General features: G+C 37.5%; 2 protein-coding genes across 2 annotated transcripts; both read right to left on the bottom strand.

Annotated features, from left to right (window-relative positions):
* Positions 1-55: 55 nt before the first annotated feature.
* otud5b (OTU deubiquitinase 5b) lies at positions 56-4,812 on the bottom strand. Its single transcript, XM_081357050.1, has 9 exons — positions 4,006-4,812; positions 2,537-2,630; positions 2,202-2,266; positions 1,912-2,068; positions 1,655-1,803; positions 1,379-1,564; positions 1,089-1,296; positions 908-1,006; positions 56-825 (listed from the first exon to the last, which is right to left on the bottom strand). Exons 1-9 carry the CDS (start codon positions 4,546-4,548, stop codon positions 704-706), a joined length of 1,623 nt encoding a protein of 540 aa, XP_081213176.1. The 5' UTR covers positions 4,549-4,812; the 3' UTR covers positions 56-703.
* Positions 4,813-6,845: 2,033 nt separating this feature from the next.
* grm6b (glutamate receptor, metabotropic 6b) lies at positions 6,846-23,728 on the bottom strand (the record flags this gene model as incomplete). The annotated part of the gene is made up of 13 exons (XM_081357679.1): positions 6,846-6,971; positions 8,922-9,171; positions 10,907-11,218; positions 11,923-12,546; positions 12,626-12,765; positions 14,062-14,262; positions 14,419-14,559; positions 15,405-15,559; positions 15,939-16,074; positions 16,482-16,698; positions 21,789-22,290; positions 22,390-22,398; positions 23,628-23,728. 12 exons carry the CDS (start codon positions 23,726-23,728, stop codon positions 8,932-8,934), a joined length of 2,778 nt encoding a protein of 925 aa, XP_081213805.1. The 3' UTR covers positions 6,846-6,971; positions 8,922-8,931.
* Between the last annotated feature and the right edge of the window lie 1,164 nt (positions 23,729-24,892).

Below are 24,892 nucleotides of genomic sequence, written 5' to 3'. Positions count from 1 at the left end.
AGAGGACCATAATGAAATACATTGCAAGAATATTTAAAAGTGCGAGACGACCAGTCAAAAATAATCCAGTCATTTACTATGTATACTTATATTTACATTTACACACATATATATGAGATTTTTCTTTTTTACTTTACTCACTTTACATTTTACAAACTTTTCTTTTACCAATTATTAGCAGTTTGGTGATATGTGTGAAAAGTATGTTAAGATATTAGTTAAGATATTCAATACAGAAATCTCAGGTTTCACTAAATGCTTTTGACAATGCACAAACATCAACATATGATTTTGAATTGTTTATTGATTCTCTTTATATATCCTGCAGCTTGCTGTGCTGCATTGGTCTATATAGCAAAAATTGGGGGGGGGTGTCACAACATTTTCAACATTCATATACTAATTAGTATAATTTATTGTGCTCAAATAATGAAAACACCTGATAATAATAAACCGTTGAGATGATATTTTTAATATTAATTTTACAATGTTTATTTAAACATGCACCTAACTAGGTCCATGGAGTTTAATGAAATGAAGGAAAACGGGTTAGCAAAAAAACAAAAAAAAAAAAAAAAACCTGGGAAAGATCAGTATACAGTGGTATTTATAAAGAGGGGTGAGGATGAAACATTGCATGGTGTTGAAATAAAGAAATGCAGCTGTTCAATGGTTTGTGCTGCAAGTTATGCTGTCCAATATATCAACTGCAGTCTGGAGAAGATTCTCTGTGCATTGTGTTTTTCTTCAAGCTATCGAGGTATTCTTGTTGTGAAGCAGCCAGAACTGAAGCCAGAACGTCATCATCTTCCCAATCTGTTAAACCTAAAAAAAACAACCCACCTAATTAACAAAGACATGAATAATAAGTTAACAAACATTTCTACTAAAGCGTACAATGCCGTACCAAAGGCAGCAGGTGACATATCCTGCATTAGTGTCCTGTACCCCAGGGTTGGGTAGAGAGACACCAGGGAAGAGTTGGCAGAAGACTGATGACTTGGACCTTGAGAAGAAATCAAGGAAGAACCGGTTAGTAAGCGAGAAGTGTGCATTAGCGCAAGTAAAGAAAACATTCATATACAGACCTGGGGCACATGGTGATGGGGGTTTGGGAAGAACCAGTGAAGCTCCTGCTGGGGAGGGGGGTTTGACGGGGGGTTCAGGGTGAGCCGGGCCTGGATGCTCTGGAGAGGGGGCGGAGCTGCGCTGGCGAGGGGACCTGCATCCCCACTCCTCAAAGCCACTGGATGTGGCGGCTGTGGCAGAGCTGCAGGTGGCACTAGCTTTACGAGGCTGAATGGAAAAGCAGAGAGGGAAGTGTGTCAAAGTTGTTTGTTTTAAGTTGCTTTGATTTGGTCGTGGGATGGCTTCATACCTGTCTCGCTTGCTTCTCTTGGTCCTGAAGCCACTGCAAGTAGGACTCACGGGCCACCTGTTCTTCGATGGCCTCATTGGTGGCCTCCCAATCTGATGCTCTCTTCTTGTCCTCCAGCATCTGCTGCTCAATCCAAGACTCCTCAGACGTCTTAATAGCGTTTTTCATGAGACTCTGGTCAGCGTACTACATAGAGACAGTATAACAGACATTAACAGAGAAAAATCCTCATCTAAATAAATTCTTGTATTTACGTGTCTTATTTACAACACCTACCCCCGGTTTAAAGGAGGGGAGGCCCAGCCCCACCCCAACACTGGCCTTGTGGGGATTGACCACAGAGTTATAATGGATGTTCTTGTGGTAACTGACACGTATCGGCTCATCGTTGTTCTCTTGGATGCCGTGGAACGTATTAATAGGCTCTGTAAGATGGGATTTGTCAAATATTAAAAAACGTATTTTCTCTTCTATCCTAAAATATACCACAGACAGCCTATTAGATGGCAGGAATTCAACAGACATTAACTAACCTGCACCATTCTGGTAAACCTCCACCGGCCGGTTGTACATTTCTGCCATGGCCTGCATCTCAATGTGGTTCCCATGGCAGTTGTTCTTCCTTTTTCTGTTAATGTATGTGGTGAAGTCCTCTGTGACATAACTCGAAAAGTAATCCGCATTTTTCGTCTGCAATTGAAGCATAAACAATGAATCAAAATGGCACATCAGTCAATAATTAAAAGAAAAGGTAAACTCACATTTCAAAGCCAATTATTTCTTAATTGCAAATAATCTATTCTTGAATATTTAACTGACTCACCAAGTAATCCATACACTGCTTCCGTACCACATCATGCATATCTTGGTCCCCATATACTTGATCAGCTTTAAAAAAAACAATGACGCATACATATATAGTTATTATTAACTAAAACTATTGAAATCGTTTTATGTCATTGAAATAAAGCTAAAATAAAATAAAACATAGATATTACATGAAAAATTTACACTTAAAAAAATTAAATTAAAATTTCAAATGCTGCCTTAGCAAATAACTAAAATGAAATAAGTTTAAGATAAATATTTTAACATATATATATATATATATATATATATATATATATATATATATATATATATGTATATATATATTACCGACTGCTCTGAAAAGACATGCTCCGTCTTCCTTCATTTTTTTTATTTCAAAGCCTTTCTTTTCTCTTAAGGCTTTCTCGAACCATTCTTCTTGCTGTAGGTCAAAAAAGAAAGAAAGAAAGAAAAAGTGTATTATAGTACAATGAATACATATGACATTTTTCCAATTTCCAAAACAGACAGTGTCCCCAAAAAAGTGTTTGGACAATTTAAGATTAATAGGAATTAGGATTAATGGGAAAAATGAAAATTTCATTCTCATTACAAGCTCATATGACTCTCTAAAAAATCATTTGTTTTCCACAGAAGAATAAATGAAAACGTTCACTTTCAGTTTTTGTGGGGGTTAATGTAGGGTTATGCTGATTTTGTGTCACAATTTCAACTTTTTCATCTCATTATTTCGGATTTTTGTCAAAATTGTGACAATAAGTTTACTTATGTCAAAAACTAAGACTGTATGTTATGACATAGTATCTATATAGTAGATATAGGCTTCAATAGAGTAAGATATAAACAATGAACCAAAACTGTAATAATTAAAGAGATAGGCTAGCTCATCCAAAAATGAAAATTCTGTCATTAATTAAACTCACCCTCATGTCGTTCCAGACCCATAAGACTTTCGTTCATCTTGAGAACACAAACAAAGATTTTTATTTTTTTTAATAAAATCTGAGAACTTTCTGTCCCTCCATTGACAGCTATCCAACTGACACTTTGACGTCTCAAAAAGTTCATAAAGAGCACAACTAATTAGCACAACTAATCCATATTAATTGAGAGGTTTATTCAAATATAAAGACATTCATCAATCCACACATCAGTTGTGGTAAATGACAAGCATCTTTGCAAGCATCAAACAAGCATGTTTGCTTGATGTGCGAGAACCAATGAGGTTCAATCTTGTGTTGTTCTCATGCCTCAAGCAGTTTCGGTTGAGCTTCCGTTTATGTTTGCTAATCAATGTTTCTATGTTAATAAAAGCCTAAATTCAATCTGTTCATCATAAAAAGGCGATCGAGTCTCTTCAGACAATTTGGACTAAATCGCTCAATTCATATGGATTTTGTTTTACGATCTCTTTGTGAACTTTTTGAAGCATCAAAGTGGTAGTTGCGTAGCTGTCATTGGAGCTCAAATTTTATCAAAAACACATCTTCAGTTGTGTTCCGATGATAAACGAAAGTCTTACGGGTTTGGAACAACATGAGGGTGAGTAAATGACGACAGAATTGTCATTTTCGGGTGAACTATCCATTTAAAAGACTCAAAACAACCAAAAGTCAAACAGGTTTGGAAGGTGCATAAACTATGGCATTTGGGTAAACTATCCCTTAAAGGCACAGTTTCAAACATCTGAATTTTATTGGGCTAAATTATTATATAGTTAGCTCTCAGCATGCTTGATGGGTCATTCAAACTGGCACAGAAAGCAGTCTAGTAAGAAAACTGTCAATATCCAGAACCTGCTCGACCGTGGCGGGGTCCACAAGCTGAAGTCTGGCCGCATTCTCATACTCATCCTCACTGTTGTTGCCTCCAGCTCCCTCTTCGGGTTCCGATACTGGACTACCGCCCCCTCCTCCTCCTCCCACTCTACCTCCTCCACCTGTCAAACCGCTGGAGCAGACCGCCTGCCGTCTCCGCTTGCTGAGTCCGGGTCCCGAGCAGCAGCTTCCAACACCACCTGTGCCGCAGGGTAACTCGACACGACCTGCGACCACAGCCGAGTTCGAGCTCCCTTCGCACTGCACGACCGGAGCTCCAGCGGCACCGGGCTGTGGGGAGGCCTGCTGGGGGCGAGCGCTCGCCTCGATCCGCCGCTCCTCTCTGGACGTGTGCGGTGTGGCCTGGTATGTCCACGGCGGCGGAGAGGCCCTGGGTCGGGACCCCGATCGTCCTGCGAGTGGATGAGGGTGCGACTCAGAGCCGCCTCGTCTGTCCGCTTCGTCCGTATGATCACCGCCACCGGCTGTGGAGGCCGGTTTCTTCTTTGGGAGGATTGTCATCGCTGGCCAGCTTGCGGTGATTTGTGTTGTTATGTGTTACAACACGGAGACTAAACGGCCTTTCAAACTTGTATATAAACAGTTTGTTCGATGCATGTATAGTCACCCCCGTGCTGACATAATACGAGGTGTCGGTGAAATAATACGGTCGTCACAAATCTTTCAGTTTCGAGGTTTTTCTTTCGTAACAACGACCGACCGAGAGTTTGACACAAACATCAACAAACCACAATGCGATTTCACGTCACTTCCGACGCCTGCTCTGCTTCTTGTTGACAAAATGGGCTCATATTGCTTTGCACTGCCCCCTACCGCATCAACTCTTCGATAGACTTACGGTGATTTTTGACCCATTTTCAGTAAAGAAAATGTTATTGAATACCACACATTAGAACCATTAGAATGTTTTATCGGTGAACATACAGGTTAGGCCTAAATTTGACCCATTTTTAAAGAGGCAATAGTGTGCCTCATGTTTGACATCCTCCAACATTGCTGAACAGATGATCTATAACTACATAACTATGGACTAGTTCCAGGTTTTTCTGACCACATTATTACTTTTCCACATTATTTAAACTGCCATAATCTTTAGCATGCTACTATGGAAAAAGAACTAGAAAAACCATACTAAATTCCATAAAAATGACGCACAATTTCTATTAAATGTATAGAAAGTAGCCTATGCTGTCTCCCTTGTTGTTTGACCAATAATTGCTTAGAAACAAACCACCATTCTAAATTGATGCTTTCAAATAGCCTAATAGTTTGGGTGAGTTGTTATTATGTTCAGTAATTGACTCCAGATTAATTATTGAAAGTTACTGCATACCCTGAGGTGATAATGTGGCCATGACCCAAAGAGGTTACACCTCTGGGTGTGCATACATTTTCAATTATTCAACAGTTTATCGACAATTATTCTTACTTAAGTATTCTTTTGTAACTTAATGAATCTAAACAGATCTTCTCAGACTTCATCCCTCACAGACATTAAGTAAATGAGACATTTAGATGATTTTAGATGATGGAAGAACGTATGAAAAGCCCCGGGGTAAATGGACCATTGGATGTGTTTTTGCCTTACAACAACTATGAGAACAAAAGACACTCACAATCATACTGATTTCTATACAGTAACATATGATGACTTCAATATTAATTTTTCAGGATTTATTAAATATTTTTTTCCCCCAGCATGCATTCAATCAATACATTTTTATTCCAGTGTTTTTTTCTTTTATCTCTTAAATGAAAACAAGACACCCACAAAATTCATCAAGGCTAAGTAAGCCAACTTGGAACCTGAGTTTACAGTAACTGCATGGTCATCATTATTTAATATTAAATGCTTCTTGAAATAATACTGCAAAAACCACTAATCAAACAATGTACTTAATGCACAGTCTTTTTCCCCATTTGCTATAATGCAAAATATATAAGTGACTACTTTGAATGCTAGTTGCATGTGACAAAAAAGGATCTGAATGTCAGTCTCTAAAGTCAACTTGTACTATTTTCATTTTAATCCATCATTAAATACTGATCATTAGCATACATTTTGTTTAAAAATCAGTAGTTCTTGGGGAGCTCAAGGAAACATGATAAAACTAAACATTTCTAATCAAAACTTTGTTGCCATTACAGATTGTCATTGTTTTCTCTTGGTAATCTATAATTTTTTAATAAATATGATTTAGAATACAGGATTGCCTATTATAAGGATTGCACACAAGACACTTAAAACATTTATTCGGAAACATCTGAAACATAAGTTATGGCACATTTTCGAAAGCAAAGAGTTCAAAGAGAGTGAAACCTCCATGTATCTGCATTCTACTGGCTGGACTGTTGAAACATTTGATCCCAACATTGTCTCTGTAGCTCTGTCATCATTTATGATATGTACTTAAGGAGATAAGGATGGAGATGACACTGAAACTGAATGTGACTTATTAATGTACTCAAGTTTTATGTCCGATTCCGTTTGGATACATCAGATGCAAACACTTAGTCTTTCAAGAAATGCTGGTAAAAGAAATGTTCTATCATTTTTCTCCAGTGACTTTGTTCTTCTTCATCATGAATTTACAAATCTATAATTTCAACTCGGTTGGTGATGCTGTGGTGACAAGGGAAATATTCAAGGGGACAAATACGTTCCAGTCTCAAAGCTGATGTGAGAGTTCCACATCAAAAAGAATCCATTGATCCTCTTATTTCTGTACATATTGTACAATTAATTCATTATTTCAGTGTTATTCTCAGCCAGACTCTTCTCTTGTTGCAGATATTACAAATCTGCACATCCTCTGGCGATCCTTGTCCATTTGAGGTCGCAAAATGAATGATTTAGCAAACAGCAGTTTGCCTTGACTATCTCCTCAGACTACTTCATTAGGATGTACACAGGACTTGGTCACCTGAAGATAGATAGCATATATGTTATATAATGCAATTTGTCTGTAAAAACAACACATAAATGATGTCCAGACTAATTATTATACAAAAAAATTGTTAAAGATTTTTTAAGCATATTGCGTAGTTTTTTGTTTTAGTTATAATAATGCAATGAAACATGCCAAACTGTGACGTAATTTTTGGCCAGGTTGTCATACAAAGAAATTATGAACACATGCAAAAACGGGAGAGAACCAAGGAAATATTAATAACTGATTATGCTATAGTCAATATATGTTTTTTCTCGTTTGAGCTTTTGAATTTTATAGGCCTTTTTTTCCATAGTAGAATAAAACCTGTTGCCTTGTTTACCTTTTTTGCCAAGTTTAGTGTTTTGTTCTTCCCTCATATTTATATATATATATATATATATATATATATATATATATATATATATATATATAAACTATCCCTTCCATACATCACTTTTGGCCCCTACTGTATCACATAAATATATACAGTTGTAATCGAAAGTATTCAACCCCCATTGCAAATCAGGTTTATTGGCCAAATTTACAGACTTTCAGCTTTGCCATGAACAAATGAAAAAAAAAGTAATTGGAATAGCTCAACACAACAAATGTTTCAAGTGGTTTCCCCAAATTAAACTGAAAATGCATTTTTTAATGAGTTCTGCAGTCTCAAAATTATTCAACCCCTTCATGGTAAGCATCTTTAGTACTTAGTAGAACATTATTTTGCTGTTATGACCTGCTGCAAACGAGATGTATAACCAAACACCAGCTTCTGACAGCGTTTCTGAGGAATCTTAGCCCATTCTTCATGAGCAATGGCCTTCAGTTCAGTAATATTCTTGGGTTTGCGTGCTGCAACCACCTTCTCCAAATCCCACCAGCGATTTTCTATGAGGTTCAAGTCAGGTGACTGTGATGGCCACGTAGAATCTTCCAGGACAACCAAGCCTTGGTGGAATTTAAGGTATGCATGGGATCATTGTCCGGTTGGAAGGTCCAATGACACCCAAGCTTCAGCTTCCTCACTAACGGCATGAAGTTTCCTCCTAGGATTTCCTGATACTTCAATTAATCCATCTTGCTTTCCACACTCTGCATGTTTCCAGTGCCAGAGGATGCAGAGCAGCCCCAGAGCATCAACGAGCACCACCATGCTTAACTGTAGGCAGAGTGTTCTTTTCAGCATATACTTCATTCTTCTTCCTCCTGACATACCGCTGATCCATAGGGCCGGAAAGTTCCAATTTTGTTTCATCGCTCCACAGAACAGAATCCCAAAACTTCTGTGGCTTATTTATATGATTTTTGAGCAAATTGGAGCCAACTTTTTTTGTGCTTTTGGATCAGTAGTGATGTACATGTTCTGGCATGTGTTCAGTACGCACCTTGCTGTGCAAGCTGAAACCTCAGTGCCTGTTGTCACCAAGTTTTTCTGCAGGTCTTTTGCAGTTACTTGAGGGTTTTTCTGAACCTGCCTTCTCAGAAATCTGGTTGCAGCAGAGCTTCCTTTTTCTGCCTCGCCCAGGTAGTATAACCACTGTTCCTTTAACTTTGAACTTGCGAACTGTGCTTTCAAACGGTGTTCTAGAAACATTTAGTGCCTTTGCGCTTATCTGTGAAGGGTGAGGATTTTTTCTTTTAACTTTTTGGACCATTCTTTTGACTTAGCCATATTTCTAACATGCAATCAAACGTGACACTCAAAAAACCTAGCCATTTCAGATATTTCATGTGTTCTAGCTCAAGCACACCTGGTGCAACTAATGACACCCTTGATTAGTTGCATCAGGTGTGCTTGAGACAACATCTGTTTTGCAGATTTGTGCTGTTGTGAGGGATTCTATTCAGAGGGTTGAATAATTTAGATTTTTGATATATACACACACACACACAGAAGGTTGATGGTAAGATATACAGGTACAACATATTTCTTTTTACCTTCTGGTCTTTATTGGGATCTATCTGGTTCAACTTTGGTTTCTCCGTTCTGTTTGTCGTTGGATTTCTGCGAGAGATGAGTGGAAACAGTGGCTGCCTGGGCCACGGCTTTGAAGCTACGCTTGCGCTTCTGAACGTTCTGCTCTGGATGGAAGATGATGACATAGACTTTGGGGATGTACAGCATGCCCAGGGACACCGTGGCACTCAAGCTCATGGACACAGTCAGCGTGGTGGTCTGAATGAACATCTGGTTCAGGGCGGAAAAAAGATTAAGAGTAATATTTTAGCCTGGCCTCAGCTGCGACCTATCACAAGTGGTAGATCAGCTGTCAGGGCTTTAGCACTCCACATTACACTTATATACATACTCTCTGTTGATGGTCACAATTAATTCCCTGGAAATCAGTGTAATGACCCAAAGGGCTGACATCAGCCATGTGCAAACAATTCAGTCAGTTTATAGTATCCCGTCTTAATGCGACATATAATTTGCATACATTAATTATGTATTCAAATAAGGTTGACGTGAGGTCAGCTATGTGACTCCCTATTTTCTGCGTCTTTAATATGAGCCAAATGAATAAACCCTGATCTCATGCATGTTTATTGGCATGTGAGTCGTTCATATATGACAACAGTTGTGTTCATTTATAATATAAATATCATAATAGCCCCTAAAGAGATCTTACATTTCATGAAATTATGTGGACTGCACCCATATAATGACTGCCACTCTAAAAAGTCTAAAGCGCTGTCACACAAGAAACTATTAAAACTGTTTTTTATTAACATTATAAAACTAAACATAATACACTTTAAAATTTAAACTCAGTATAATAAAATGTGAGATAACAGCACTCAAAAACACATATCTAAAAATATATATACATACACACTGCCGCCCACTCTGTATTCTAGTCTTTTATTTATCCATGCGTTTTCAAGAAATGAAAAGACTTGAAGACCACCTGAGGGTCAAAAGCTTTGCGGTTGACCGGCCACTAAAAGACCTCTCTATTAGTCAGAGTATACTTTCTATTTTTAAATCCCCATGCTTTGTAAGCAAAACCATCCCCCACCAGATGAATAGACGTGAAAAATTGAATAAACTAAATGCATTAAGTGTGGCCAGCATCTTAACAGCTTTTAGTCCAATACAAAACATCATCCAATTAAATAGCAATTATGTTAACCAGATATAGCTACAGTTTTTTAAGTTTCTAATATCTGATTATGGTTGAAGCATTCACAAGTAAATGTTGCAGCATCATTAACTGAACCAGAGCCATCTTATCCAGAGAAATGTATGTCTAGACACTTTCAGAGTGAAGATCATATTTCTGCATAACATGTTAATGTCAGGCACCAGCGAATCTTCTACACTAATATCATGGAAGCAAGACTTAGGATTTTATATAGATGATGATATCAAATATGCCAACAGACCCAAACACAGACTGTTAATAGTGAAACTATCGTGAAATGATTGCAATGTTAGTGACATATGTATCTCAAAAGAATTAAATGAAAAGAAATGCAAAAGAATTTTGTGAGAAAATAAATAATAATTTTAAATTTAATGTGCTTATTTACATAGTCGGGGAAAATACTGAATGAACAAATGTAATTAATGCATTGTTGCAACAAAAACAAAACGTACATCTATTTTTTCGGCAACACTTGATCCATTAATACTAACACTTTATCTTCTATTCTATATCTATTATCTTAAAAAAAAAAAGTACACGTACTGCGTTAGATTAAACTGGGAAGGGTCATAGCACTTGCATATTGTTGTCCTATTGTTAGATTTAACTGCTTCTATTGTTCTCATCTGTAAGTCGCTTTGGATAAAAAATCCGCGTCTGCTAAATGAATACATGTAAATGTAATTATTTTTTTTTTCTATATAGAGCTGTTCTATATTGACTGTTCTATTTAAAACAGATAAATCTGTCCAAAATATCTTACTGACAGTTTACCTTTTCTGTGGATTGTGATGTGCCGAAAAAAATGGGAACAAAGGCCAACCAGATGATACAGGTGGTGTACATGGTAAAGCCGATGGGTTTGGCCTCATTGAAGGTCTCAGGAACCCCTCTGCTCTTAATGGCATAGACTGTACATGTGACCATCAGCCCCATACTGTAGCTCAGACAGCCAATCAAAGACAGATCTGACATATCACATTTCAGGATTCCACGGGCATACTCCGGGTTGGGGGGACGTAGCTCATCAAAGTCGATATTCGTGTGAGGGGGCATCACTCCAAACCAAATGAAAACACCCAGGAGCTGTGAGCAGAAAAGAGCAATGAATCAACGTTCACACAAAATCAACTTATCATTAATACCAGTAAATCAGTTCAATAAGAATTCAAGAGACCATGTTTCTAAATGTTTTCTCAAATAGTAAACAACCATTAATGGCTGACACCAAAAAGAGAAGAGCTTTCAGTAAAATTGCAGCCCCTCTGTGCTACACTCAAAAGCTTGCTTCTTTAATAATTTAATGGACGAAAAGTCCTTAGACCAAAATATCTTTTGGAGACATAAAGCACAGTGACAACACTGTAAACCCATAACAAAGCAGTTACTCTGATCAAGAGTTCATTGAGATACAAATGATACAAATAATTGAAATTAACATTGACTAAAGGTTTGATATGTATATTACATTCCCATATATGTTGAATTACTGTATGTTTTGTGTGTTCAAAAAATAAAAATTTAGTGGAATTGGCAGAATGTTGTTCAGATTTTGTTTGTTGGAAAAAAAATTTTCTTTTTTTTTATTAATTCTACAAAAACTTTATTTTTTGATCACACGAAACATACAGTTTTTCAACATATATGGGAATGTGATAATACTACAAAGTTATGTGAAAAAAGCTTTCTAGATGAGTAAAAAAATGTATGTTGCTCAAGTATCTGGTAGATCGTTTTGGATAAAAGCGCCTGCTAAATGAATGTAAATTGTATTACAGACATACACGCACCTGTACTGAGATCAAAATAAATGTGATGATCAACTGGGATGTGGGGCTGATAAATTTTGGTGGTGTGACTGATTTTTTTCCCTGCTCAAAGATCCTGTAGATTCGATTCGTTTTTGTGAGCATGGCAGAATAACTGATGCACATGCCCAGCCCCAATAACAGCCTGCGGAACGCGCACACCACGGAGCCTGGCTCGGCGATCATGAGGAAGGTGATGAGGTAGATGAGGAAGATGCCCGTCAGGAGAACATAGCTGAGCTCTCGGCCCGAAGCACGGACTATTGGGGTGTCGTTGAAGCGGATGAAGGTGATGATGACACCTGATGTAGCAAGAATGCCCAGCACTGCCAAAAATACTGGGATAATGGCCCACGGAGAGCTCCACTCTAGCTTGATGATGGGAGTGGGTCTGCAGCTCGTGCGGTTAGGGGTGGGCCTCATGTCATAGGGACACATGTCACAGTTAAACTCGTCCAATAGGTACTGATAGCCGTCGCATAGTTCACAGTGCCAGCAGCACGGCACGCCCTTCACCATCCTCTTCCTCTCCCCAGACTCACAGGGGAAGCTGCAAACCGAGTCTGGAACCGCTTTATCCCCTCCAGACCACTGCATTTCCTCAGCCTTACAGAAAAAGAGGGGAATATTTCAAGAACACGCATTCAGAAATGTCCCAAACTACAAAGGGGCTTAATATGCTTACACTGAGTCGTAAGTGGTTGGTCCACTGGCCGATGAGTTTATATCCCGGGCTGGTGGTGTTGGAAAGCTGGTATTGAAAGATATCGTATCGTCCTGGGGCGTCACCGTTTTCATTAAACATCACACTTGTACCGGCACTGCCTTCAGAGTAAACACACAGGGTTTTGATATTCAACATCACTAGTTATTATTTCAAATGCAATCGCTTGAAACAACAGAGTTATTTAAAAGAAATGGCCCACTGGAATGGCATAAAATTGTATTAATGCGTGACAATGCACGCTTCTGCAAACCATTGTTCTTTTCACCTTTTGATTTCAAGTAAAATTGTCAAGCATAACTTTGAAGGTGACTTTTCCATATCAAAGCTTGCTTAAAAAAATAGTGTTGTAACTGAAAAAAAGGGTAACACTTTACAATAAGGTCCCATTACTTAACATTAATTAATGCAATAACTAACATGAACTAATAGCAATACATTTGTTACAGTATTTATTCATCTTTTTAATGTTAGTTGTTATTAAAACATAGTTCGTGTTAGCTTAAATCCATTAAATAATATTAACAGATTCAACTTTTGATTTTAATAATGTAGTAGTAAATGTTGAAATTAACATTAACTAAGATTAATAAATGCTTTAGAAATATTTGTGATTGTTAGTTCATGTTAAGTAATGCATTTAACTAATTAATGAACCTTTCTGTAAAGTGCTGCCAACAAAATGTAATTATATGAGGAAAAATGTGGTACAACAAGGCAAACTCAATTTCATGTTCCAGAGTTTGAATCGCAAATCACAGTGTTTTGTTCCCCTTAGGCACTCAAGGCCGAAAAGATTTCCATAAAAGAGCGTGAGGACGTCCACTGTGCGTAAACTGAATAGCTGTGCTTTTCATAGAAATGCCTTAAGAGCGAGTGACGAAAAGAAAAGGGATTTTCACAGAAAGATAGCGCTGAAAAAGGAAATGCGCCTTGTGTTTGGAAAGAGGCTGCCCCAGGGAGAATCATAGACAAGGAGAGAGAGACGAGGTATGTGCGCTGCTGCATTGTGCATTAGTGGATCTCTTCAGGCTGGGATTGAGTGCTGACCTCTCTCGCCGCACTCTGACTAACCCATGGGACTCACAACCCTCCTCCTTGGAAACAGCAGCTTCTGTTCTGGCCTTTCCCCTCTTGCAGAAACTACTCCTCACCTATTATCACCTGTCAGTCTCACAGTAATGGCAATATCCTCGATTCAAGAAGTGCACGTTTATTATGTGCAACCTTCCTGGCAGATTCAAACAAAGCATTCCTCGGAAATAATGACTTACATTCAAACTGCTGTGAAGTTCATTAGTCTTGTAGCCATTATGGAAATTCTGACTGTCTCAAGGTCTCGTTCACAATGTTTGGAATGGCTCACATGCTTCAGCTGTGTCCTTGAGAAGGCTTACCATTAAAATTGACAGCACGGATGTAGCTTAGCAGCATTCTTCCATCCACCGGGTCCATTTTGTCACAAACGCCCATTGAACCCGGACAAAGGTCTATGTGCATGCTATGGAGAGCGTGGGCCATGGCATACACAGCGTCGATCACAAACTGCACTTTCCCTTCCTGCTCGTATGCCGAATCCTGGCTGATTCGTTCTTCTCCTGAAAGACCGAAAGCAACATGACAGGAATTGAAAAGCTTTGCTGGAGGAATAATCCATTTAGATGTGCTTTGCACATCTTAAAAGCATAAGAATGTATGATAATTCAAGTACTACAGCATTTATGGGAGTAATTTGTTGGAAATTATTTCCTCGCCTGTGCATTTCCTCAGCCCGCTTTCGCCTCTGATTCCAGGCCGTGTCAGTTTGCATTTGAAGTCATCCTCCCAGAACTCAGCGAACCAGATGTTCCTCCTGTTGTTTTCCAGTGATCTTGTGGCGAAGTACTGGTCAAACCCTGAGAAACAGGTTAAAGGGATAGTTACCCCAGAATGAAAAATATGTCATCATTGCGAAACCATATTGTCATTTTCAGCTGTATGGCAAAAGCTGCATTACAATTCTTTAAAAAAAAATTGTGTTCAATAGGGAAAAAAATGGATGGATAATTACAAAATTGTCATTTTTGGTTGAGTTAAAAAAACTCCGAAGATTTTTTTTTTTCTCCACTATTGTCACCTGATAGAATTTTTCTTGCCTCTGTCACATTCGGGTTGCTCAGTTGGGGTCTAAAAGACAGATTTAATATTGATTTAACTGCACTCAAACTTTCGGATATGAACAAAATTTTAACCGAATTGAGCTGGATAATGACACTAACTTAATAATATTGACACTGTTATTGAACTCAACTGAATCAACACTGAACTTTCTTGAGCTGAGTAATAACATTATAGCCTTCTGTAGAGCTGCTTATAGCTGAATAAAACTTCATAATTGATTAACTGCAACATTTACACAGTTATTGGACAGAATTAAATCAACATTGAACTAAATTAAGCTGAATAATGGCACTATTATCTTCTGTAGAGCTGCTTTACAGCTTAAATCGAATGTTTCATAATGGATGAATTTTACAACATAAGCACTGTTATTTTCCAGTTGTATTAATGTGAAGCTACTTTGAAACAATCTGTATTGTATAGAGCGCTACATAAATATACTGTATGTGACTCGATTTGACTTAACATGGCCATAGGTGCAGACTCTTTTTGAATAACTGAGTCTGAATTTAAAAAAAAAAAAAAAAAATTGGGGTGGATTTGAAACCTTCGTTGATCTTACTCTGCTACAAGTTCATACCATCAATGGACGCTCGCTTGGGGAGGATGGTAACTGCACCCTCAGCCACGTCCTCCTGGTCAAGGATGGGTGAGATTTTTGCTCCCCAGCTATCAGATCCCACAAACAAAAAGTGACCTGTAAGATTGGCTCTCTTTGCTGCTTCCAGGACACGCCTACAATAAATGAATAAAAAAATCTCAGAAAGGCAGAAAGAAATATCTTTAAGGTTCATTAAAGATAAGGAAAATCAGATCCGTTCTGATTTGTTGATTATTGCTGATTTCCGAACGATATGTGTGTGTGTGTGTGTGTGTGTGTGTGTGTGGTGTGTGTGTGTCATTCTCAGGTTAATTTAAGATTCAATTACAAAATGCAAATTAAAATAGATTAAAATTCACTCTGTAATATATTCATTTGCCGTATTTCCTTCTAAGAATCCTGATGTTCCAGTTGTAGGGTGATTGATCTGTTCTCAAACCATTTTCAAACCTTTTCCAAGGCAATATCTCCTGCTTCCGAGTCATTCAGAATTACTACTAAAAGACAACTCACTTGATGTCATCTTCATTAGCGAAGATAATAACCCCTCTGGCATTGGATGTCTCCATTAGCCTTTTGATGATCTTGTCAAACTCTCCTGGTCTTGGCTCCCTAGGAATTTTAATGGCCTGTGCGATGCAGAGACCCCCTGAATAAAACAAATTAAAATGACGAATAGTTTTGAAGGACTCTGATACGTTCATAAGAGAATGATGGTTGCAGGGTCTTTAGATTGAATATAACATCCAGGTCAATCTGTAGCATGTCTGTCATTAAGTCTAGGTGACTAATAACTTGTTTACCCTCTGATCAATATCCTCTATCCTCATCAAATACAACACCAGATGTGTTAAATCATTGGATAGACTGTGATAAGTTCCTCGTCAGTTATGGAAAATTAGGGTATAAAAGCCAAAGCACATAAAAACCAAAGCACATAATATATATTAGAAATTATTATCAATATAACATAAACATATTATATTGATTTATATATGTAGATTTAAATACAATATTTTAAAAGCACTTAAGTCACTTTTCATTACTTTTCTGTACCTGCTTCCCTGGATATCTGGATGAAAGCATCTACACCACTCTCTCCATAGTTCCCCTCTGATGCCAGAGTAGAAACGTAGTTCCATCCCATGGCTTTGACAATGTCCACCATCGCCTGGGCCTGAAAGGAATCTGGCGGCACGACTCGGGAGAAAAATTCGTAGCGATTGTTGTCACTAAGCTCAGGTGCTGTTGAAGCATAACTGATCTGAGGAATCTGCAAAATGGAAGATACAGAACACGACAGTGAGCAACAGCAGGACTCACTTTGCGTCCTTTACATGAATTTCATGAAATTCTCTGATCTGCTAAATTGATTTTACTGGACTGATAAAATTCATTTTTGATGATGTTATACAACAGGATGAGTGTTTCCCCTCGGTTGAAATCATGGACAGGTCTGGGAGGTTCCAAAAGGTAGTTTTCTCAGCGATGCCATTTTTTATTCCTCAAAGAACCTTTTAGGCAACAGTACTTAAAAGAACCATTTTTTCTGTGTGAATAAATGCAAAGAATCTTTTTCCACTAAAGAATTTTTTGTGCAGTGGAAAGGTTCCATGGGTGTTAAAGGTTCTTCAAGAAACAAACATGCCAATAAAGAACCTTTATTTTAAAGAGTGTGGTGGGGATTTATGAGTGACTGTTTCTGTATGTTACATAATCACAACAGTATGTGGCGATTTACTGTTATGAGTGAATCAATAAAACATTTCCCCCATTGATCCATTTAAAACTGGCTCCATCTGAATATGCAGACTTCCCTACTATAAAGTAGGTGAAAAACAGTATGAGTCAGAATTCACAGTATTCGAAAGGAGTAGGCAAAAAGTACCTGGACGACTTACTACTAATGGCGAAATTCTGAAGTGTGCATTACACACATTGCACGGTCACATAACAATGAAAATATGACAAATGTGGTATATCCAGATTACATTCATACTATACAGAACATACTTTTTTTAACGGTCGCAAAGCAAGTAATTATTCAAAAGAATTGCCCTCTCAGAGAGTACGTGATCACTGAATCATTCACTCAGATTCATACAGGGACGAAATTAGTCATTAGTGCATCACAGTTCGAGTGCTTATGCTCTATCCTATGCCGTTTTGTAGTATAAATAGTGTGAGTAGTGTGTTCATACTGAAAATTTCAAAAAAGAAACTACCCGGATGTTGAACTTAATTAACTGAAAAATGGGGTGGTGGAATGTTGGACACTTGATACACTCAACTGTTGCAGCTTTCCTTATGTAGCCAAAGGGGAGGGTGCTGGATAACAAAATAACCGCACAATATTCATATACACGGTTGAGTACATAGTGCATAGTATAAGTGCATAGTGTATGGTGTGTCATTTGGGACACAAATATTGAAATATTCACTCCACCGATTAGTTCAGAAAACACTGATTCAAGAATGTCACTCAGAGACACTGAACTATTTAAAAGCTGTGGCTTTGGTTTAAACTATTTTCGTTGGCGGAGTGAAAATAGACAAAGTTATTGGCAATACTGGATCTAAGGTTGCTCTTTTGTTTATTGGACTGTTGTATAAAATAAATATCACACTCATACATGATATATAATCTAGTAATATTTCTTAGGCATGTCCTAAAACATAGGAAACACATGTCTCCTGCAGCAAAACAACCCTAGCTTTAGTGGTAGTGTTTGCTGCAGCACATAAAAATCCTGGGAAAATACAGATGGCACGAGCTACCACTGTAAAAGCATTTGTTTGTATAAAAAAAAAAAAAGGATGAGAAGATTAATTTACTGTTGTGCTAGTTTCTTAATGATGCAGTTGATGTCATTGGGCTAGGCTTTGCGCCGACTAATGTCTGCCGAGCCCGTATGGCTTACTGAAAGGTTCTCTAAAGAAGCGGGCAAGCGGACAGTGAGGAAAAGGTGGATACAGACCGGAGAAGGAGAGAAGAGGGAGAGGACCATTTGACAGATTATCTGGAAGGATTAGAGGGGTTTTAGTCAAATTATGTTAAGCACAGAGGGAGAGAGACAGATCAAGAGACAAGGTTGCCATTTCTCAGCCATAAGCCATACAATATATTTAATTCTACTAGCTTACTTGCTATGACAGATTTAACCTCTCCTCCCCCATCATATATATATATATTACAGCCTTTGCACTACCCATGACCGTTCAGGCACTTGTTACGTCTGGCATGAGAAACAACAACATTCAAAGTTTGCAATGCATTCCTCATCCGATGCCACTTCAAAGCATCAATGCAAATATATAAAGGAAAACGTGGCTAAAGGAGGACGTTGCTGAAAGATTTTCTCAGATACTAATTTGTTGCTATGCATCATAAGCATTTCAGCCTTCCAGCCTTTCCACACATGAGTCATGTCAACATTAACAGCAGTCACATGCAAACATTACCTAGAAGTGTTTCATTCGTTTTAGACATATGCTCCCTAAGCAGCTACACTTAAAATGTGAACATGTGCATTTTTTTTTTCATCATGATCTGACCCTTAAAAATGACTTGTGTGGTGTACAAATATAACCCAAAATATTCAGGTTGATTCATCCAGATTAAATAATATTTCTGATTAAAAAGTTAATGTAATCATAAAATTGAATGAATTCATAAATTGTTCTTTTAAAAGTAACATTTTTACTAGATAGGAAAAAAATACTTAAGTCTTGTATAGCACTTAATCCAATTCTACAAAAATATGCTTTATAGGCTGAATGTCATCCACCTATTATAAGAATCTGATATAGGATGGTTCATGAATCTTTATGTAAAGACATCTAGTGTTGTCTTTAAAACAATCTTTTCTGGACTAGTGAAACCCTTGATTTAGAGAATATGAGGGTCAAGCAGATCTAGAGACTGAAATGAGATCTGTCCCTGTCGATATATGTGTTAAAGGCCCACACTCATTCAGCTAAAGCCACAGAACAGAAGCTGCCTGCAGCTGATAACACGGCAACTGCATTTCTCCGGGCTCATGCTTGATTTTCCATCAGGAGTCTGAGCTGGAGAGAGGGCTTTAATGGTGAGCGGATCCTCCGTAATGCTGTAGTTAACATCTGTCTTCCTCAGTTACCACTTATCAGAACTCAGGGAGGAACGTGGGCATGAACAAGTTTGTAAAGATAAACATAGAAAATGATTCAAGATTACATTTGACGACACAAGCTGTTTATTCTTTGAGTGACTAAAGCATTGTGGTGCGTCCATACACACCCCTTTCAATGAATCGATTCAAACTCTTTATTATTCAAAAATATTCATGAAAGTCCCTAATTTGATTATTAAATTATATGACAAAAAAAACATTGAGTAAAATATTAATGTTTATTATTACAGTATATACTGTTGTATTGTTTTATATCAATTAAAAATAATATTTTTTTCCCTTGACATGCCTTGTTAATTTTGTATTTAATTCTGAATTTTATTTTTAAGATTTAAATTGTGATTTACTTGCATTAAACATGACTCTAATTAGCTGTATTATAATTTCAATGATTACATTTTTTTTAAGACACGGGGGTAAAATAGGGTACAAATTTTCACAAATATATATTGCCATATTTCCCCTGTTGATTAATCACAGTTTTGTATTACAAGTTTTTTTTAAATGCTATGTTTAGATGTTATGCTATCTAATTAAATATGCAATAATTGGCATATATTACAGAAATCTAAACACTGGATAAAGCTAGGTTCAATATTCTTATATGTAATTTTTACAGAGGGGATTTTGGAAATCTCTTTATATCAGTCCATAAATCAGAAAATACCGTAACCATGTTTTTGTCTTGCCTTAATAACAAATTTCAGAGCAAATATATAAATATTGAGATATACAAAAGTCTGGGTGACACTTACTCCAGTAAATATTTCTCAGGTTTCATTGCTTCATTTGTGTGCCAACTATCCCCCAGTCTCTGCTTTGTCCAAGGGCATCAAAAGGCAAAAAAAAAAAAAATTGAGATGTGATTGTTTCAGCCATATCAGCCAGCCCTGTTCCAGACCGTATCACTAAAAGTAATGAACAACCACATCAAAATACGATTAGGATGCACAAATTCCAGGTATAATGTCCTGAGAAAAACCTAATGGGGCTTTGATGAGTCACTTTTATTTTGTGAATTGTTTATCTTCCCTGAACCCATGGTGACTGAAAATGATTGCAAATAACTTCTGGGCGAGGTTATCAGCTCACGTACTAAAGCACACGCAGCTTTGAGTGCTGACCACAAAGAACACAAATGATTAAAACCGATAAATAAATAAAAAAGATCTAACGTGGCAGAGGGTGGAATGAAATTGAATGTAGTTCAGGTGTAGGATTTGCAAGCTGAATGACGATCTAGAAATGAGAAAGGATTTGAAATTAAATTACATGCACGCAGCAAATTTCAATGTGGTGGTTCTCAATGATTTAAGGACACAGGTCAATGACGTGCATGATTCAAAAACACTTCTCACTTCGAGGAAAATCTGATACTCTACAACAAAATAAAGAAAGAATCTATATCATTTAAGAAGCTCTTGCTGAGAGGCTAGTGAGCTGAAACACAATCCAAACCTTTTAACAGAATTAGTAATACTTCCTTTAGCCCTGGCGCTATCTGCAGCACTGCAGAATCCAGGCTTGCAGCAACACCATGCAAGATGAATCCAGTGACTGCCACACATATACAACATTAAAAAGAGCCATACAAGAGCCATACATCTTATGGCACTACAGGTAAAAACATTGTTTTTTCAGACACTGGTTGTGGTCACTTTTGACTATTTTGCTTCCATAACATGTCTTCTTTCAGACTAGTGGAAAGAAAACATCCGTAATGTAAATTTATGTGTTCCCACTTTGTCTATTTGCATCTTTTTTACAATACATATCTTTAAAGGCCATTGAGTTTTTTCTCATGCTCTGAATCAGACATCTCCACTCCAGTAGCACTCACACCAAACTTTCCACTTGTAAAATATCTATATTCCGAAAGCTTTTAGAGAAGAGTTTGTACATATACAATTTTTTGATTTATGGACTGATATTTTAAGACCGATATATAAAAAATATGTCAACAAAATGATAAACCATGTTTAAACAACCTAAAATTTCTGAAAACTTGTAATACAAACCAATTGTATTGTACTGTGATTAATAAACTGGGGAAAGTATGGCGATATCTATTTGTTTAAACTCTATTCATCTGTAATGTCTTGCCTTAAATGAAACATTTGCTGAGCCTGAGACTGAGGGAATCAACATTAAAATGTAGTTAATTAAAATGAAGTTAAAAATTATCCCTCACCGCAAACAGTCGAAGAACGTTGGCCACCATTATGGACACTGAGCTGGCCGAAGCCCCAATGACCCCTACCACTCGCTCTGGTTTTGGAATGATCGGAGGCTCTCCATTGGAACAGCGGACATCTGAGTTGTCTTTCTGGATGAGGGCCTGGACAAAGGTGAGGGACTGTTCCAGCGCATATGTATCCCTGGAGCACGTGTCCAGTATCCTGGCACCCAGGGTGATGTTAGGCAGCAGGTCTGGGTCACTGTTGATCTGGTCCAGCGCATACAACATGGCCTCCATACGATGGATCCCCTTCTCCTTCTTAATTTCCCCACATGGAACACCAGCGGGGCCCCTGGAATGCACCGGAAAAAGCCCTCCCAGAGTGATGTCACCCTCGATCTTTATGGAATGAGTTCCTGAGGAGGAGGCCGAGGATTCTGGAGTAAATCCCATCATCACTATCCACATGACGTGAATCAGGGAGCCCACGTGTCGTCTGGGTGCCCTGCTGATCCTGCAGTGATGGCATAGTGATGAAGCGTGTTGGTGTGATGTCATTGCTGCCATGCAAGGGGCTGGTTCTTCTGCTACAGCACAATGCTTTCTTCTCTACCTGTGTCTCCTGTGGAGAAATGAGACAAAAGATGTACAAGAAAATTATGCACAAAGTATGCCTTTCGACAGCACTGCCTTGCAGATAGATTGTGTGACAATGCATTAAAGGTGCAGGTAAATGTTTGACCTCTTGACCCACACTCACTGATATTAAAAAGAGACAATAAAATAATACCTGGTTAAGAGCCTTTCTATTAAATATAATAGAATTAATTTACTATAATAATAATGCAATGTATATATATATATATACACACACACAGCATTGTGTTTGGTAGCATCTTTTAAGTTTGTTTTCTACTAATTTGAGTTTTTTTTTAAAAGTGTGCCAACCACAATATTGACAAAAAAATGTTTTCACTTAAAATAGTTAGTTAAAAAAAAATAAATTATATATATATATATATATATATATATATATATATATATATATATATATATATACAGTATATATATATATATATATATATATATATAATTTTTTTATTCTATTTATTTCACCAGTAATATTCAACAAAGAATGAAAACTCTACCAACCAACTTGGTTCTTTATACCATAATGATATTGTAAGGTAGGCCTACTTTCCAAAAAAAATTTAAAATTTTTTTTTAAATAAAAATACCATGGCATTGCCATCATTGTAGTGACCAAAAACATGTTATTACCATAGTAGATTTATGCAAGGGCACCACAGCAGCATATTCTTTTACATCCCTTACATTTTTTACATTTAGCCTACACATAAAAAAATATTGACAAAAGTTCAAGGAAGTACAACACGTAGTTCTACATCCAGTGTATAGCCTTCGTTTTTTATTAATAATTTTACTTTACAAAAAAATTAAATAAATTATTCTTTACAGGCTATTTCAACCCAAAGTCTGTCTTCTAGAAAATGAACTTAGCCCACTTTTTCGTCTTCGCACTCAACAGACCGCTGAGAATAGAGGGCATGTATAGGCAAGCATATTAATATTTTATGCAAATTAACTGATACATATTCAGCAACAGGTGAGAGGAAAAATTGCTATATTTGGATTGAAATCTGAAGTTCCCGCGGGGAGACTCACGCGTCGGACACGCACACACGTTTGATTAAGTGTTCATGGGAACAGCAGCACTGCTTCTTAAACATGTTTCACGAGACCTGAGCAGACATCTTTACAACATTTTGCAACGTTTTAAGCGAATTTACAGTCAATGTTTTGGTATAACGATTAGTAATTGATTCTCACCGACTGATGCAGCTGCCAGTGAGCGCCCATCTGGAGCTGAAGTTGGATGGTTTTGAAGCACGACAGTAGATGTCCCCAACATCCGAGTCTTCAGCTCTCATCTTAAAATGTCCACAGTCTTCTCACTCAACGACAATCTAAAGATTCGTTTGATTGAGGTGAGATTTTAATGTAGAAAGTATAGAGAGCTTTAAGAAACTACAAAACGCTGGAAAAGGTGGAAAAGCCCGAACATTCCACAACTGTGATTCTACAAATCACTGTCAAATCCTTTAAAAGCCCCCTCACTCTGTCTGTCTCTTTCGCTCACTCTCTCGCTTTCTGTCTCCCTCTCTCTCACACTTTTGTTACTCTCTCTCTCTCTCTCTCTCTCTCTCTCTCTCTCTCTCCCTCCCTCCCTCTAATGGGCACAGATTGGGATTACCACATCATGCATGCATTTGAAAAGTCTCTGAGAGGGATGGACCGGTATATATTTTTAATGTGAACACTGCTGGATATAGTTCTCTGCGTATAGACCGTCTGCCTTTATGAAACAATCTGGTGCGAGACCCTAGTCTCGTCATAATGATTTATATGATTTATTTTTGTAGATTTTAGAATTATTCTTTGTCTTTTTATAAAGACAGATAATCTAGCTGACCTCACTGTCACGTGTGTTTTTTTTTTTTAAATGGTAGTGTATAGCATTACTCTGGTCCATAATACTATCGTTGGACTTTATTCTGACACACATGGCATATGGGCTAATGGCTTTTCACATCTCCAACATATTGACTCTGCACTCTTTACCACTCTACAGATAAAGCGTTGTCGGGAAAATTCGGTTCGCGTATCTACCCCGAATTCTGTATCAAAATGTTAAGGCCAGACAAGTAGTTTTTTAAGGCTTGGTTTGTAGGGAATTACTACGGTGACGCATTGCTGCCACATACATATTATTCTTTCCCCTCAATTATGTTGTAATAACGAGATCTTATGTCGTTAAAACGACATCTTTTTCTCGTAATAATGAGATGTTATATCGTTTTTCTTGGCACACTTCTATACGTTCAAAAAGCTTAAGCAAATCAGCCCTCAATCAGGCTAAATTAATCAATGAGGCCCTTTTTTTAAAAGTATATTTTATATAGGCCTATACATTTTTTTTATATAATATATTATATATAAGATTTATTTTTGTTAATAGGCTATATCTTCATTACCGAGAGATATAATTAAACAAAAAGTAGTCAAACCACATCTACCAGAACATAGCCTAAGTT

Source organism: Scardinius erythrophthalmus, assembly GCF_964197995.2.
Source record: "Scardinius erythrophthalmus genome assembly, chromosome: 25".
Lineage (NCBI taxonomy): Eukaryota > Metazoa > Chordata > Actinopteri > Cypriniformes > Leuciscidae > Scardinius > Scardinius erythrophthalmus.
The sequence above is the reverse complement of the archived record's forward strand: the minus strand, read 5'-3'. Positions and strand labels throughout refer to the sequence as shown.

Excerpts from the sequence above, each read along its gene's own strand:
- otud5b (XM_081357050.1), bottom strand. The coding sequence starts at position 4,548 with ATGACAATCCTCCCAAAGAAGAAACCGGCCTCCACAGCCGGTGGCGGT. Across the intron at positions 1,297-1,378 it reads AAGAGAAGCAAGCGAGACAG|CCTCGTAAAGCTAGTGCCAC; the intron begins GTATGAAGCCAT and ends TTTTCCATTCAG. Across the intron at positions 826-907 it reads TATGTCACCTGCTGCCTTTG|GTTTAACAGATTGGGAAGAT; the intron begins GTACGGCATTGT and ends TGTTTTTTTTAG.